The 17,975-nt window shown below is 42.5% G+C and overlaps 2 protein-coding genes across 2 annotated transcripts in view; one reads left to right on the top strand and one right to left on the bottom strand.

Moving 5' to 3' along the window:
* prima1 (proline rich membrane anchor 1) overlaps positions 1-9,791 on the top strand; it is an 11,280-nt gene extending 1,489 nt beyond the window's left edge. Inside the window, exons 3-5 of the mRNA XM_054614584.1 lie at positions 2,541-2,673; positions 8,354-8,430; positions 9,769-9,791. Of these exons, the coding sequence (XP_054470559.1) occupies positions 2,541-2,673; positions 8,354-8,430; positions 9,769-9,791 (233 nt within the window). The remainder of the gene's footprint in view (positions 1-2,540; positions 2,674-8,353; positions 8,431-9,768) is intronic.
* A 3,621-nt stretch (positions 9,792-13,412) lies between these two features.
* Positions 13,413-17,975, bottom strand: part of LOC129103628 (protein unc-79 homolog) — a 31,183-nt gene continuing 26,620 nt past the window's right edge. Inside the window, 12 exon segments of the mRNA XM_054614187.1 lie at positions 13,413-13,736; positions 13,848-13,889; positions 13,982-14,059; positions 14,214-14,417; positions 14,521-14,704; positions 15,007-15,182; positions 15,303-15,392; positions 15,515-15,592; positions 15,693-15,797; positions 17,068-17,178; positions 17,266-17,334; positions 17,639-17,812. Coding sequence (XP_054470162.1) covers positions 13,548-13,736; positions 13,848-13,889; positions 13,982-14,059; positions 14,214-14,417; positions 14,521-14,704; positions 15,007-15,182; positions 15,303-15,392; positions 15,515-15,592; positions 15,693-15,797; positions 17,068-17,178; positions 17,266-17,334; positions 17,639-17,812 — 1,500 coding nt within the window. The 3' untranslated portion in view covers positions 13,413-13,547.

Genomic DNA, 17,975 nt, shown 5'->3' on the forward strand with positions numbered 1-17,975 from the left:
TCTCGCTCCAAGTCTGCCTGTCTCACTCTCTCAGTCTGCTCTTGCTCCACAGTTGGATCTCATTCCTAGCCAAACGCAGGTGTCAAGCAACTGGCTAGTCTGAAGATACGGTTTTGACGTGGAGTGTTTCTTTTTATGCTCAAAAGAAAAATGTACTATCAACCCCCTGCTATTACTGTGTGAGCGGCAGTGCATGGGCACTGTTTTGCACGTGTGCGTCTGTGCATGTGATTAGAGCCAGCAGGATGTTGACAGCTGAACACAGGACTAATTTATGCCGGGTCTGACCTTGGGGAGTACCCAGCTGCTTGTGAAATCCATGCCTGCTGGGCTGCCAAGCTCAATGGTACAGTGGTAGGGTTTCCCCCGGAGGACCCTTGATTAAAACACAGATGAGTTAATTAAATTAGCTTTAATTTGATAGAGATAAGGAGCTAATGAACCAGCCCAGTAGTTTTAGCTTTGTTTTGAAGTTGAGCTGGCGGCAATAAGGTTGTGTGTGTGTGTGTGTGTGTGTGTGTGTGTGTGTGTGTGTGTGTGTGTGTGTGTGTGTGTGTGTGTGTGTGTGTGTGTGTGTGTGTGTGTGTGTGTGTGTGTGTGTGTGTGTAGTGTGTGTTCGTGCTTGTATACAACAAGCGTTTATATCTGTGTGGCTCTGCTGCCTGTTGCAGCAGTTTTTCCTCCGACACTCCCTCAGAGTTGATAAATCCATTGGCGGATAGGCAAACATATTTCACCAGCCTGCTCACTGAAAGTTGATATGATTTGTATGTAGTCTCAAGCATCTAAATGAACATAGCATTGAAATATGGGACAGGCGTTTCTGATGATGCAGCCGTTCTGAGCTATTACTGTGATTCTTTAGAATCACTCACCCTGAGCCCTTAATATTATGGGTAGAGAGCAGCACTAAATCATCAAAGTCTCAACAGGCAGCAGTGTAAAGGTTTTAATCAATCACTTCCAATGATTTCTCTCTTTCTGGTCAATTTAAATGGACCTTAGTTCCCCCTGACTCACTGTGTGAGCTACCTAACATGAGTTATTCTGGAAATGTTGGGCACTGCATAAACGCTGTCAGGACCATCTGACTCTAAGCTGAGGTGGGGATTTGAATGCCCAATTACAGCCAATGCATGAGTGGAACTCTGAACTCATCCATAAACAGTAGTGTGTCACGATAAACATGATAAGCAGGCCAATTTTTATTCCTTTTCAACTTTACACAGAAATGTTTGCAGAGGGTGGAGACTCCATGAATAATTCATTTAAAGGAAGTTTTTTTCTTCAGTTCTCAATTTAATCCATACAGGCGCATAATTAGCTTCATATTCCTTCAGTAGCCAAATTTGCAAAACGATGAGAGTGGAAATTTTGCTTTAAACTGTAGTCTATAAAATGCAATGAATATGCATAGCTTACATGAAAAACTGGGACAATGACTGAGATCTTATCTATCTGCTAAAAGTCTTCAAAAAGAGGAGAAAAATTGGCACTGTTAAGTTAAGTCTGTATGTGCTAAAAATGGTTTCCCAAGTCTTTCAAAGGAGTGTGCTTTATCACAATGAAGTAGATCCTTACCACTGACTGAATTAAATCCTACAGCCGTTGACAAAACGCAGGATTAAAATGGAAGTTTGGCTGAGAGAAGCTTTTAAATTTATAGTGACTTATGACGTGGTTTGCTGTAACAGGGAGAGCCGTGTCTTGTTATGTGCTCCGAAGAAATGTGCTGTGTTGGAAAATAGTCCACAGCATTACTAAGGAGTATTTGTTGCTATGGTGTAAACCCTTCCTATCATTCATAACAAAATAACTGTAAATGCCGGAGCTTTGAGTGTGTTATGATATATACAGCTCAGTGTATTTTCTCAGGCGCACAAAACTGGAGCAAACCGGCATTCATATGGATGAATGGATGGATGGATAGATATACAGATAGATGGATGGATGGAAGATGGATAGATGGATAGATGGATAGATGGATAGATAGATGATATATATATATGCACATGACTAAACTGATTAATAGATGCTGGTAGAGCATCAAATGCTGCAGAAAGAGTAGAGAGAAGTTCTGCATTACAGACACAAAGTTGCTGATGCACACAATGTTATACAACATTCCTGGTGAGTGGTCTTACACCATGAATCTAATGTGGAAAGAGCAGGAGGTTCCTGCAACAGTAAATGGTGTGGACAAGAGTGCTGGTGTAAGGATGGCTGACGGGACCTTAAATGATTCATTGTGTCGGGTTGGATATCTTTGAATGTTGAACCTAAGACCCACAGAACAGGCGAGGACACAGCTACTTCCCAACTCAGAACAGGGAAGAAAATCACTTTCATACTGCTGTGCTATGATGTCGTATGATAAAATCACTAAGGAACTAATAACTCAAGTTGGTTTTGTGTCCAAAGAGATGAGCACTGTAATCATAGTTTTAAAAGAAATCTGATATATTTAGTTAAATCCGTTCTACTCATTCTCTACTTCTTTATCCAAATCTCTTCCCTCCTGTCCTTTTTTTTTTTTTAAGTGGCAGAGCCCATGGTGCCCTCGTTGAGGCCATGGTGGATGGAGATGGACATCGTAGTGCTTGGAACGGTGGGCTGTGCCTCAGTTGTCTTCCTGCTCTCAGCCATCATCATCTGCTACAAGGCCATTAAGAGGTTGGATGTCACTTTACTCTTTTCTGTTCATGTAGTATTCCAGTTAAATCATCTTCTCACGTATCTCTGAAATATTCTCAAGTGATGACATATTGAAATAGGAACTGTCACAGTCTGGCTGCTCAACATGTCATGTGTAATTTTACCCATGGGAGACTGTACCATCTCTCCTGCCTTGGCGTGCGAGGTAACGGTGACCCTGTCATCACCCTGCTGGGTCACACTGAGGTCAGAGGTTAGGTAATGGAATGGGTTGTAAATGTCACCGAGAAAGATACACTACACTTAGTCACCCAGAAGCATCCTATAAATTAATTTACTGAAGTGCATGATGACCCGACTATACAATGCTGTGTTGATTTTAATTGCCTAAGTGTTTAAAGCTTCCTCAAACGGCAGCTGGAATCATGGAAGTGAAAGCAAGAGGCGAGCAGAGGAATCCCAAGATGCCGCTGTTGCAGCGGGGGCTGTTTCCTCCATTTGGCTTATTAGAAAAAAGGCTGCGTGAGGTTTTAGCCTGCGGCTAAATTCTCTGTGTGACATTCAAGCGGCACGATGTCACACATGCACTCTGACATCCATGTTAATGTTCGCAGACATTTAACAAACACACACATGCACATCGTGCAAAGCAGCACACATGCATAGAGAGGCATGCGGAGGAGACAACTTGTGTGCACCCATCCGTAAACTCACAGCATCTTTACATACATACATACATCATCTTGGCGTATTTACACACTCTATAAAATATGGCATAAACATTGACTCTCACACACCCATGTGAGAAGAGCCACAGAAGTGTTTGTTAAATCAGGGAGCTACATCTAAGTTTTATTTATGTGTATTTAAATTGATTTAGTATCATACCTTATTATATTTATGGAATGACATTAAACCTGCATGCCAGACATGGCTCTCCTCAGCAGAACTCTATTTCTCCTTTCATTAAACAACAAATAGGCAAAGTCAGGCTGCGGAAGTAATGGGTGGTTGGCTCAGGAATTCATTATGGCAATTCTCCAGCCCCCTGTTTAGCCAAGGGGCACCTTTTTTAATGCAGCAGTGGTAAGAAAGTGTTGTTGCAATACGGTCTCTAGCCCCAAACCCAAGTCATTATTTATGAATTAATTTGCGCAGTCATTCAGTCGCAGGCCACATCTTTTATACATGCAAGCGGGTCGTGTCCTGAAGCTCTGTGGGCTCTAGACTGCAGACTTTGTGCCACGCTAAGCTGCCCTCCACTCTGAATGAGGAGAGAAAAATACACAGGTCCAGCCAGACTGGCCTCATTAGACATTCATTAGTCACCAGCCAATAGGAGAGCGGTGATTCCTTAAACATTTATCACAGCTGCTCTAATCATCCATCGCGCCTCAGTAGAAGGTTGAGGAAACAACACAGCGAAAAGGACAGAAAAATATGTGGTCTACGAAAGCAAGCAAAGGCAGTAATTGAGCGTCTTAGTCAATAACAGTGTGAGACAGGGTTTGTCAGTGAGAATAACACAGCCAGTTATATATATAGCCCTTCCAGCCCCTCAGTGCTCCGGGCTTTCCCAATGAAAATCAGCTGGCTGAGGGCCAAGGCCTGAGCACCACAGACAGCAGAGGAGCTAGCTCTGCGGGTCCCAACCCTCCTGGCCTTTTGTTATTTTTTATAATCTTTGTCTGCCAGTCATGTGTCAGATGCAAAGGGGCTGGAAAGGAAAAACACTTCCATACAATTCTATTCAGAGTCCACAGCACCAGGGAGGCTGGTGTGTGCAAGCATAGAGAAGAGGATTCAGACACACGCTGCGTTTCAGTGTTGCTGTGCCATCCAAAGCAAAAGACATGATGCTGCAGTCCAGGCTGTCAGCCATCCAAGAAGCCAAAACAAACAAAACTCGAACCAACTGACTAATGAAGCTCGATGCTCTTCCCAATCACTTTCCGCTCTGGGAGGCTTGTCCAAAGACAGATAATACATCACAGCTGCTCCTCTCCAAGGGCAGTAAATTATATCCAAAATGCTCAACCAGAGATACAATAAAAGGAAACTACTTGTCAGGCAAAGTGGTTTAAAATCCAATATTTACTAATACATAATTAATCTCTGTTTTATTTTCAAAATGACTATACCAGCACCATCAAAACTGGTGACAGATTTTTACAGTCTGTTTTTTAATGTGTTTTCTTTGAACCATAGCATGTTACTCTAATTTCCAGATGGCCAGACTAATTGTAAACAGCTCAACACATGTCCCAATTTTACCATGATCCATTCCCCAAACTTCAAACAGGAATGTGCGCTGTGATTGCACAGCTTTGATATGAAATATTCATCTAACCTGTGAAATGTTGTGTTGCCACCTGCCATGTGTCAACAGCATGGCATATATTATTGAAGGCCTGGGTAGAGGTCGGTTTGGGGCCCCAGTGGTCTGTCCTGTGTGGTGGCCCAAAGCGACATGGTCAGTCTGAGCAGAGATTACATCCTGGGAGAAATAACAGGGCCGAAGCCCCTTCCAGCAGGATATAGATCACAAGTGTCAGACGGACGTTTTTACAACATAACAGATGAAATACTGATCAGTAAAAAATATTCAAAATTAAAATAATTAGTTAGCTGCAAGAACGTTGCATAACTATAAACGAATATCAACCCCGCTAACTTTTTATTCCAAGTAGAAGAATTCCCAGACTGGCTGTAAACCCTGCCGTCTGTCCCTTGGAGAACATTTTGGTCTATCCCAACTCCCCCTATATTCCCCCCTGCGGCACAATGTGTTTCCACCCTGGGGCTGGACAGTTTCTATTTTAAGGCTTTCCCGGGTCCCTCAAGGGACTCAGCAAGCAGAATCTGTCCTACATGGACGTCATGGCTCCCTGGTGTCCTGAGACATACGACCTCTCCCAGCTGACAGAGTCCCACAGGAAGTCTTAGTCATTGCCTCACGTTTTGTTCACAACTTTGTTCAACAGCCACTTGCTTGCAACCCCAAAACAACCCCAACAACTGCGGATTAAATGCAGTATGTGATGTTCACAAAAGATATGTCGGTCATTTTTTGGTCGTTCAACAGTTATTCATAACCATTTTATAGATATTTAAACCAATATCATAATCAATCTAAGACTGTATAATAGAACAGAGTTGAGCGTCAGATAAAAGTTAGAGTAAGAGTTTTTATTATTTATATCACTTTTATTTTTTGATAGCTTTATGACAAGACTAAGAGTCTACAGATATGCTAGCAGCTCTGTGAGGCCTTACTGAGACAAAACGGTAGTTTGAGCTAAAGCTAACGTTGGCATGCTAACATGCTCACTTGACAAGGCTAACTCTACAGACTTTGCTGTTTGCTTATCTGAAGTAGGTGTTGTGTTCACTATTATAACCATCTCTGTTTAGTGTGTTAGCATATTAACATTTGTTAATCAGCAAAGTACATCCCTGGCTGGTTGCAATGTCATTAGTTCAATAGGTATTTTATTGGTCATTGGTAATAAACCAAAGTTATTGCAATTCATCCTGAGGTGAACATGAAGGTCTACACCAAATTCCATGGCAATCAATCTAATTGTATTTCATTAAAAACAACACATTTCAAACCAAGGGTGGCACAAGAGGAAAAAGTCAGGGGATCAATCAGTAAGAGTCATCCTCTGGGGATCATGATTGCGTGCATAATTTCATCAGTTGTAGATATATTTCAGTCTGGATCAAAGTGGTAGACTGACAGACAGATTAAAATGCCATCCCTGGAGCAATGTTGCTACCATATCTAAAAATGACAGAGGAGGCATATTGAGAGTGTTTATTATGTAGACCCTATTGTGATTTCTTTTAAGTCAAAAGCTGTAAAGCCTGGTGAGGAATCTGAGAGTGACTTTTTTGACAGATGAAAGTATCTAGAACACAGGAGGTGGAGGGGTGGAGGTGGCTCACGGCGCTGAAATGACAGCTGAAAAACAGCCAAGACAGGAACCGTTTTAAAACCTGACAGCAACAAGATGGTTGAATAACAGTTGTGGCAGAATCAGATTGGCTAATGTTTGAGGGAGAAACAGCAAAAGAAAGCAGACAAATTGAGTTGACAGCCGAAGGAAATGAGCAAATCAGCATAGGCATGAAAAGTACACATTTACAAGGCTATCAATTATCCTCGAGGAAATGTCACCAAAAACACATTTTACATTACAGAAATTGAAAGACTTTACATCAGCTGTCCATTTTATTTTACAGTCTCGGTTTTAAACAGTTTGTGAATACACATGTTGGCAAGAACTCTAATGCAATCCAAAGTGTGAAGCACAATAAATGGGACAATTATGAAGCTCATGGTGCATTTTTACTGAGATCTTGTCAAAGGTGTTGACTCAACTCAGTGATAAAGTTTGAGTCCATGGATATAATAACCAAAATAATATAACTTAATACTGTACTACAGCAGCACAACATGATGTCTTAAAAATAGTTTATGTATTTTAGGGCATAATAGCACATGTTAAAATGTAGTGAACAGAAACACAAGTGGCAAAGAGTCCTAAAGCCAATTTACTAACTCAGTAGTTTCAGTTACAAATCCATTAAGCTAACATTAGCTGCCATAAGTTACTGGTCATATCAGACCAGAAAGGGCTGAAGCAGCTACATTGAGCTACAGTGAATTTTTTTGTTTATGTTTATTCAACTTTTCATTTGAGAGCGGACGACTGTGTTTTGTTTTTTTATAAATGTAACATAGTCTCTTCAAAAAATAAAAATAAAATGATTATCCTCATCTTTCTGACAGAATTTCAACAAAAACTTAACATTATAAACTTAACAAACGTAGTTTTTCCTGCAGGGTTGTTATAGTAGATCGCATTATGTCGAGTGTGAGCTCATTTCACCCTGTAAGGATTCCCTCGCTGCACGATGCCCGACAAGGGGAAAAGATTTGTGCTGGACTGGACTGGGAATGACTGTTTGTGAAAGTCGGACTGGCCAGCCAGGGCTTTCAGAGGAGAGAAGAGGAGAGGAGACGCTGGGCTAAGATGTCGCTTAAGGGTCCTCTGTGGCAATGGAGGCATAGTACAGTGTTGAGTAGGACAATGACTGTACTAACTGTATTCAGGTCTGTCTCCGAGTTACATAAGCCCAAGCAGGAGAGAGCAGCTGAGGGGGTCGGTGCAGAAGCCACAGTACACTGGACAAATATAATAACCACAAAGGCACAGAGGAGTGCATGAAAAGACTTGCATTGAATGATACTGCTCTTCACAGGCCAGTAGCAGCAAGGGGATCATGTGTTGCAGCTTTATTTTGCACCAGAATGTCCTCATAGAAAGGACAGAGTACTACAGCGCAACCAGTGTTGAGAGCAGGTTATGTATTGATGGTGTTCCAAAGTTTTTTTGACAGCCACACACATACTCATTACTTAGAGGGAAGATTGCGTCTGCCAGTCAGAGTAGGTAATTGCATAATCCCTTGTGTTGCAATGTATCTTTCCCCCCTGTCTCCTTGCAAAAGTAACCTTTGAACATTGCGCTTATTAGAAAGGATCGCTGAGACCAGCATGTCCATCCAGAGCAGCCAGAGAAATCCAATCAGCCTAAAGGTTGAGAGTCTAGAAACTTTGTTTAAGAGGACAAATGTAACTCTTCTGTCAAGTAATTTGTCTTTACTTTATAAAAATGTTTATTTGCAGGAAACCACTACGAAAAGAAGAGAATGGGACAAGTCGTGGGGAATATGCCATGAGCATCCGTAACAAGAAGGCCATGGGTACGAACAACACTGTGGTATAGACTGTCTCCTGGTAGACGCAGGAAGTGACATCACCATTACCGTCTCTCACCTTAACCCCAAATACAACAACCCCTTCTCACCCAGAATGCAACTGGGTTTTACCCGAGGTTTTTCGAATAGGTAAACCTTCCCTCTTTGCTTGGCATGTTGCCTGGACTGAAGACACCATTCAGCTTAAGAGGAGCTTCAAAAGATGGAAGGTAAAAAAAAAAAAAAAGGAAGCAAGAAAGGACGGAGAAGAAAAATCCACAAACCCCCATGGTGTCGAAAGTGGCACAGCAGGCTGAACATTATGCTCTTAGTAACAGCAAGTGTTGCTGACAGGCTGGTTGGCTGCTAGCTGGAGAGGGACCGTCTGCCAGTCTGCCGCAGATCCAGACCTCACACACTGTTGACATCTGCAATGGAACAACAGACAATACAGCAGACAGGACAAGCCCATCACACACAATAAATAAACGTGCATGCAGTTTTTACAGAGAATGCAACACTTTTTATATTCCAATCTCCACACTGTCCATCTTTTGTTCTGCTTTTATGAGACAGATGCTTTGTGAGGGGCATGATGTTCCTGTCAGCTCTGAGATGTGGATTCATCTGACTATGCAATTTAAAGAAATCCATATTTAAAAAAAAAAAGAGGAGCAACGACATCAACGTGGGACATACTGGTTATTTTACCATGCCAAAAATGCCACCGAAGACTTGGGCTCAATGTATTATACTTCAGTCATTCATTGAATTATTTGCTCAATTTATTTACTTATTTATCTACCTTTGAATTTATTTTTCTACTTAAAAGAAAAAAAAACTGTCTTGTAAGTTACTTATGTCTTTACAGATCTTGAACATCTTGATGAACTAATTTTATTTCTCAATAGCTATGTTTTTTAAGTGAATAATTTATAAACCATATAATCCATTTGTGATGCTCCGATGCTTTAAGCCTGCTGTCAGTTTGTTGAGACACTGATGCAGAAACAACGCTTGCTCTGCAAAGAGTTTTTGGTATCAGTTGTTTTGTCTCTGGGTGTTTGATATGCTTTTCTCTGTTTCCCTGAGACTTCTGCTAAAAAGTCAGGGGTCTCTATGATGTGCTATGTGAACGTGTATTTTCCAAACATTATCAATGTGCTGCATCATATGCCGGTCCCGTTTTTGATTTTTATCCCAAGGCAAGCCTCCTCTACAAGTTAAACCTGCTATCACAAGTCTTCTGGTTCAATCTTGTCGTTTCAGAGTCTTGGGGTCAGTTAGATGCCTTCAGTCATGCTTTGTTTGGATTTGACAATCTTCATTTTTCTATCTGTCAAGAGGGGCTTAGCCCATCGCTATAGAAACTGGGGACATGAGCCCAGGCCTGACCTTGTGACTGGTGAGAGACAGGAGACTTAGCCAATAGCCAGAGATCAGGTTGCACAGAGGATGGCCTCAGCAGGGATGTGTGTGTGACTCAGTGCTGTCACAGGCATCCTCCACATCCCCGCTGGAGAAAAACACAACTGAGCTGAACTGGAGCATCACTCAACGCTGCTCTGCTTTTATACATTAAAGCTGTGTGTCTGTGCGTGCGTGCGTGTATGCATGTGTGTGAGTGTGAGTCACTGACTGTTTGTGTGTCTGTCTGTCTGTCTGTCTGTCTGTCTGTCTGTCTGTCTGTGAGTGTGCATGCAGATGAGTGTACTCAGTGAGAGTGGGCTGTACTCTGTGGCTGTCAGTTAAGTATAGATATTGGCTAAACTGTGGAAATTCGGTAAAAACACATGCTTGCATTTAAAAAAACATGCACAGATATAAGCTAACAGTATACCCCACCATGTACCTATATGAGAGAAATGAAGGATGCATGAATGTAAATATTGATATTTAAATATCTGCCTTCTGGACTGTTAATTAATGTACAGTGTAACAGAACATATGTTTATACATAGTAAAACTTAAACAATGTGCTACCATTTAGAATTATGTCAATGTTGTCATGTTGATGGAGCAAGCCATTCATGTATATATGGCAATCAATAGTACATACACAATTTATGCATTATACCAAACGGAAAGATGTGCATAAGTTGATTTAATTGCTGAGTTTTTCAGTTGTAAATAAAATTGTACATAACAACAGACCCCCGGCCTATTGTGTTCAAAGAGGCATATGTGCAGATATAATATAAATCTGTTGTTATGTTATGGCAGACAAACTGGACTGTGCTTGGTCAAGGTGATAAAAGTGAGCCTGTTATATTAAGCCTGAGCCCATCCTGTCTGCACTGTGCTGTGTTGTTCCGTTCATGTCTTGGGCAGAGAGCTGTGCTGGCCGTGTCTCCTGGGCCCCCCCGCAGTGGAGGACATGTTCTCAGTCTGTCTCACACAGTGCATCTTTAATGAACTGCGATTATCAAGCGTATTGCTCTCCACGGGGCTTAATGACGCAAGCAAGAAACTTATAGGTTGCATATTGTGCTTGCTCTGGGCTTGATAAATAACAATGTGACAAAACATCATGGATGTGTGTGAAGGATTTCTGCTTCTCAAGCAAGAACATAATTGGGGTTTAGAAGGAAGTAGATTCAAAAATGAAAGAGTCCAAAATGAAATTGTATAGACATTTTTCTATTTCTGTTTTAATTGCACATTATACATTAACTGTAGTTAATGATGTGAAACAAACAAGTGGGGCAAACCTGTACTATAAAGGCTGATGCACGGGAGCACTGAAGAGGAATGTCAATGAATTATAATGTGAGGGACCATAGAGTACTTTGCCTGCCCTGCTTTAGATGTGCCACTTGATGGTAATGCCAATGGACACCCTGAGCAATTTAAACATTCATGCATTGTCCAGCCAGGGCACTGTGGATTTCACTGTAATAAAAGCAATGTGACAGCACTAGGCAGGGGGGACCAGGGATTGTCACTGTCTCAACAAGCTTCATGAGCCTCTCAGAAGGTATTTCCATAGAGCAAAAGGGCGCTAATACACACGTTCCTTTAAAATGTGGGTTCTCGAAAATTGTTTCTGTACAAAACTACTGCTGCAGCCTGTATGAGTCTACCTCGTTCAACCTGCTCTTTAATCAAGAAATGTTACCAATGCACACACCTGGTGATGCACCGTGCTGGTGCATGCAAGTCTGTGTGCATGAGAGCTCGCAAAAGTCCTTTCAAAGCTGACCTTCACAATCTTTGAGGACCCACTCACACCCTCTCTGCCTGAGAGGCCTTTGGTCAGCTTTAATTACCCTCACTACCTCCAGCTGCCTGCTCATCAGGTCAGTGCTTCCATATGGTCCTCCAGGAGGCAGGCAGGCAGGCAGGCAGGCAAGGGCGGGGAAAGTGCTGGATACCTGTGGGACACTGATTACATAAGCTGCTGCTAATGAGAGGTTCTTTCGAAAAGGGCTGCGAGTTCAAACGATCACAACGGTGGCAGTGGCTGACAGATGCAACCCCAGAGCAAGGGGGACTTGATTAAACACACACACACAAACACACACACACACACACACACACACACACACACACACACACACACACACACACACACACACACACACACACACACACACACACCTGTGCACATGATGGAATACATGCACATACACACCTGCATCCAGCATCACCTTTAATACACACTCACACACAGAGTTGCACACAGCAGGAGAGCGGCTCTTTGATGAGCCAAGACTAGAGGTTGATGAGAAGGGGCACTGCAGCCTGATCAGCTAGCCTGGGGTCACCGGGGAGTGTTTGTGTGTGTGTGTGTGTGTGTGTGTGTGTGTTTTGTGTGTGAGTCTGTGTATGTGTGTGCGTGTGTTCATTAGTCACATTGTGTGATATCATTACACTAGTGACTCATTTGGCATACACCTCTCAACATGGGTCCTCTTACACATGCAGTGACTAAAAGCACATTTTTGAAAAATATATGCAAATCAAATTTGACTTATTTTTGTCCAATAAACCAATTTCTTCTTGCAGAATACATTTATATCATCAGATCTAATTCATTTTAAAGGCTGATAATAAAATCCTTGAAGCAGTGAAGATCAAAACAAAGATTAATGTGCTGTTCGGCTTTCTAGCCCTGCTGTCATGTCATCTGTTATTCTCAGGGGCTTCGTGGTAATGCGGTTAGACCTCACTACAATGCTTAATCACAACAAACCACATTAGGCCAAAGGTAATTGTGTTTGCTTGGTATATGCGTGGGCCAATCTGTTTCGCTGCTGCCAATGAAGAGGGGTATGGAGAACTGGGGTGGGCTTTCCACTTTGGGGCGGGGAGGGGGGGCACCATCAAAATAGTCTTGTTTACCTCCAATGTCTGGCTCCACCTTATTGAGTTACAAAGCTGCTGCTGCGACTCAGATTGGCCCTCTGATTGATCAGAGCTCTGATGGCGAGAGGCAGCATGACTGACAGTCTGACAAGGATCTCGGACGGGGCTGAGTAATGCATGTCATGTCATTTTCCCGGACACACCTGAGGTTTTTCTCATCCAGGAGGGAAAAACAACAGAGCTGATTTTATCGCTCTGCCATCTGCATTATGGTAAACTGGACATTTTCCAAATCAGCCAGGACATCAAAGGGCAGTAAATGTCACATTTGAATTTTGAAGGGGTCGACAATTGATATGAAATGACAAAGTGTTCTCAATGCTTAGAAAAAAATCTTACGTTTATTATCCAGCTTGCAACCAAGCAACTTAAGAGTGATAGAATATGAATGTAAGATTCAACAAGCATTTGCTTTCACACCCTCACTATTACTAACATGGGTCTATAGAAATGCTCTTAGTCATCTACTGACTCTTCAAATCTGTTGAACACAACAGTTAGGCACCTGATGCAACTATCTCCCACAAGCCTGAAAAACTTTGAATTATTAGCTCCAGTGATAGCACTTTAAAATAGCATAGATTTACTGTAAATATACAAGTATAATAATAAAGGTGCTGATAATGATCCAGTCCAAATGAATCCAACACAGTATCAGTTTACAGAAGAGTCCTTTTTTGGTCAGAGGGTTTGTCCAGAGAGGATGCATGCTGGTCTAAGGACCCAGACTGGACCCAAGGCGACAGCAGAGCAGGTCACATGGGGTAGAACTGTGAGGCAGCCTCAGATGACTGGATTTCCACCTGAGCCATCTTGAACTGGGTGCACTGCAGCCATTTGCGCAGAGCAAACGGAGGGGCTCCGGATGTCTGGCCCTGCAGACACTGGTGGTTCACACGGTTCTGGATGGCCTGGAGACGCAACTGCAGCCCCGCAGACAGATGCTGATGAAGGTTGAAATGGATGATGACAATGTTTCAGTCTGACATCAAACAATGGGTCAATATATAATTGTATTTTATTAATCTGTATCAACGTTTTTTTTTAAGTTTTACCTTAAGGTTTGACTGAATCATGGGCAGCCACATAGGGATTAACTATAGGAAAGAGTGAGAATGGATACGTATTATGTTATGTGTTAAGTGATCATATATTAACCGTGTAGAAAAATACCAGAATTATAGCAAACCTTGACAAAGATGGTTGAGTTGCACTCCTGCAGGGCTTCCATCAAACTAATGACATGAAGACACACCATCTCTACCATCTGAAAGAAAAAAAAATCAATCTAAACTGTTATTTTCTCAAACATAGTTACAGTTTCCTCATCACATATGAAACAGGAATTAATCCAAACACACCACATTTCCAGGCACATTTTTTCTACCTGAGCTGCCTGAAATAATTTGCAGAGCACTCACTACTTTATTGTGGGCCATGAGCTGCAGGATGCTAGGTGTAACCCGACTCCAGAACTCCAGGCCAGTGAGGATGGCGTTGGAAGAAAACTCTGTCTGGTTCTGGTTCTGCAGCGACGGAGCAGCGGCTGCCTGCTCACAGTAGATGGTCCACAGCTGGGCGAACATGAAGGCGTGGAAAAGAGAGCACATGTGCAGCACCGACGTCTGGGGACAGAGATCAAGACCAAATCAGAAAAGGCCAGTGAGGAGGTTATAGATCATATTAACTGAACCTGGGATCATTTGAAGGGATTCATTTCTGTCACACCTTTGACTGTTCCGGGAAACCAATGAGGATTACGATTAGATGATCTGCGATATGGGAGCCAGCATCAAGAGGGATGGGCATACAGGAGGTGGAGCCCTGGTGCAGAGCACAGTGTGTCAGGGAGCCCAAAAGCAGCCAGGACAGCTGACGAATATGGGACACGCACTCGATGAATTCTTTTGGCCTGCAGAGAAAAAACAATATATTTGATTCAATTTATTCTAATATCTCTCAGGATTATACTTAATGTCCACCCAAGTTACATACAAACATATTTTGTCACTTATCTCTGCTGGTATCTAGCCTTAACGACTTTTTTTTCTTCAGGTTTTTCTGCCCTCACAATAAAACACTACAAACCGTTTTTTCTTTTTTCTCATGGATGGTTATCTTACAACCTGGACAAATTATGGTAAATATTCTCAGAGATATGTGAGGAAATATGGTTTCATGTAATTTGTAATCTGTAGTTTTTGTCATTCTTACCCTTGTTGCATGGTAGATGGCGGATGATAAAGCCAAGGAAGATAACGGACCACAGCTTTGTTATCACGGTGATTGCCTTTGCTGATCTCCATTGCGGCGACTTGTGCCAAGCCCACTTTCAGGTTCCCCCCAAAAGTGTCCTCATGCAGCGGCTGACAGCAAGCCTTCATATGGCTCTGAGGGACACATTTAGAGAAAGGAAAAGATAAGGCTGAATAATAAGCAAAACATGGAAAAAAACTCAAACTACTACTACTGAAATAATATGAAATACTCACTCGAAGAACAAGACTTACTTTTAGTTTGGTTAGTGTGTGCATATCTGCAATGAAGTCCAGGAGTTCGCTTATGTATTGCCTCATGCATTCCATGGCTGCTGTTGTGCACTGTGGTGGACAAAAACAGTTTATTCTTTAGGAGGAATCACAGTGGGGTCTTGTCATTATTTCCTGCTGTTTTATGAGGCTGATTCTAATAAGATCCAAACACACATCGTATAAAGTCTTACCCCCGGCAGTGTTAAGATCATGTGCTTTTGGATGATGGTGGATTCTGCTAGCCGTGTACCGATATCTGCACAAACAAACTGAGAAATTCCACAGCGGGTTTTAGATTTGTATTCAGGATAAAACACAGTGATTTATTTGGTTCTTGTAAACAGAAGTACATAAAACAATATTTTTTACCTGGACCAGCAGTAACAAGTTTGTGTCGGGCAGAGGAGACTTGAACTTGAGAGCCTGCAGAAGCTCTAACACCACAATGCGGGACATGTAGAACTTATCTCTCTCCTGGATGAGAGGAGATAGAGAGTGGAGTAAATGTACTGATGCAGCAAGACTGCCTTTTTCTATTATCACTCGCCCTTACTCATGTTGCGAGGAGAGCATAAACTCCGTAGTCTGAATAGAAGGGGAAGGACAGGCAGCCAGAGAGGAGGGAGGCGAGGCTGGGAGACAGAGAATAGACAGAGAATAGGGAGGCTGAGGAGTAGATTTAGGCCAGTCCAGATCTCTCCTCCCAGAGTCCCAGGCAGCTCAGATGAGGCTGTCAGGCTGCCTTCTCCCTCCCTGAGGACAGGCTGCTCTCTTTGTTCATCCCTTCCACACAAAGCCCAGCTGCCTGTTTACAAACCACACTGTCATCTTCTGGCTTTCCACTTTGCCTCTCTCTTTCTCTATGCAGTCATGTTTGCTTATGTTAGGCGCAGGCACATGCTCCTCCGCTCTTACAGAATGCAGAGCTGCGGCCCACTCTCACTGTGTGGCTTGTTAATGCGCATACCTGTGCACGGCACTCTCATAATTAAAAGTTAATGGAGCGTGTCCGTTTGGTAAATAGCAAATTATAGGCTGTTCTTAAGCTAGAGGGACCCAGTAGCATTTAGCGTGTAGTGCAGTGCGGCTGCCTGTGATAAATGGTGCATAGTGTGACAAACTTTAGTAGGTCTACAGAACCTGACTTTGTGTCCTTAAAACCCGACCTCCAAAGATAACTGAGGCGCGCTTCCCAGAAACCTCTCCTCTCAATAAAACAACTGCACAGGACAGGTTCCAAAAGCAATTGCTCATAGTGACTCCAGGTTTTGAAAAGCGGATATTATACGGTGAGGACTTAAAGAGGGTGTAGAAAATCAATACTGCAGGAGACATAAAGCATACTGCGCTGACAGTGGTAGAGGACTGAGGATCCATCTGGCCCAACAGTGCAGACAGGCCTGGCTCCATCTCTGTCTGAGACAGCCACTCAGAAACACACAGTCGGCCCTCGCACACCAACTAATCATGTTAATCAATACTAGCTGATTGCCTACTTAATCATCTGTGACACATGGTCACATTTCTGGCTGACTGGAGAGTCAGGGAAGTAGGTATAGCATCAAAAGAGTGATGCGTGAGAGGCCTGCTAACAGGAGCTCAACATTTTTAACACTGCAGATTAGTTTAAAAGGTTTAACTCTTTCAAGACTAACATAAACACTGGATGTCAACACAGGCTTCATTCCTACATTCAAAACTCTAACTAAACAAAAATACTATACGTAAATACACTCAAGAGTACCTTGTTGAAGCCTTTGTAACACAGTCCACATAGTTCTACAAGGTAGGAGAGGCTGAACATGCCATACTGGATAACAAAACTCAGCAGCTTGGAGAAAGGCTCCAGGAGGCTCTGTAGTGTGGAAGAAGAGAGGGTTAGACATTAAAGGCCATCATTTGGACAAATCAGTAAATTAAATTCTGACCTGGGCTGACTTACCCGGGTTGCATTTGTAGTAGGGATTTTCAGTAGACAAATTATTATCCGCAAACTGGAATCCATGGGGCACTAATGAGACAGATATTGCACACAAAAAAAACGTCAGTTGACTGTCAGTTGGTTTTAAAATGCAAAAGTTGAAATGTACTATGCATGGTGCATAGCCATATTTCCGGACTTTAAATTTGTGTGCAGTGATAAATTGATTAGAGTACATTAATTTGACCTCCAAGGTCAAAAGCGCCAGAGTCAAGTCAATTTCATCTATCCTATTGAACCTGACAAGGGCACTGCTAGATGCTTTTTCCTCCAGCCATAATCACATTAGACCATATCAGACCATGACTAAGTGAACGGAAGAGTCAATATCTACTTTCAGAGGAAGCACAGAGGGCAGTTTTGTGAGGAAGGTCTGGAACTGGTTGCAGATGGTTGTCCACAGGTTGCTAGGAGAGTCCATGGGAAGAGCCTCCATGAAGGTGGCAATGTTGTCCAGGCAGTGCAGCATTGTGCCCCCTGCTGGTAGATTCTTCTTGTTGTTCAAACCCTGGAGGGCACAGAGGCATAAACCATAGCAGGGTTATATAATGAAATTCTATAAGCGAAGATATTTCCATTTAACTGATCATTCAGTCCTGATCAATCACAATGCTCATGATGGGAGTGAGGGATTTAGGACACTGAAGCACAAATGATTGCTTTGATGAACT

The sequence above is a fragment of the Anoplopoma fimbria genome, chromosome 15, assembly GCF_027596085.1.
Source record: "Anoplopoma fimbria isolate UVic2021 breed Golden Eagle Sablefish chromosome 15, Afim_UVic_2022, whole genome shotgun sequence".
Lineage (NCBI taxonomy): Eukaryota > Metazoa > Chordata > Actinopteri > Perciformes > Anoplopomatidae > Anoplopoma > Anoplopoma fimbria.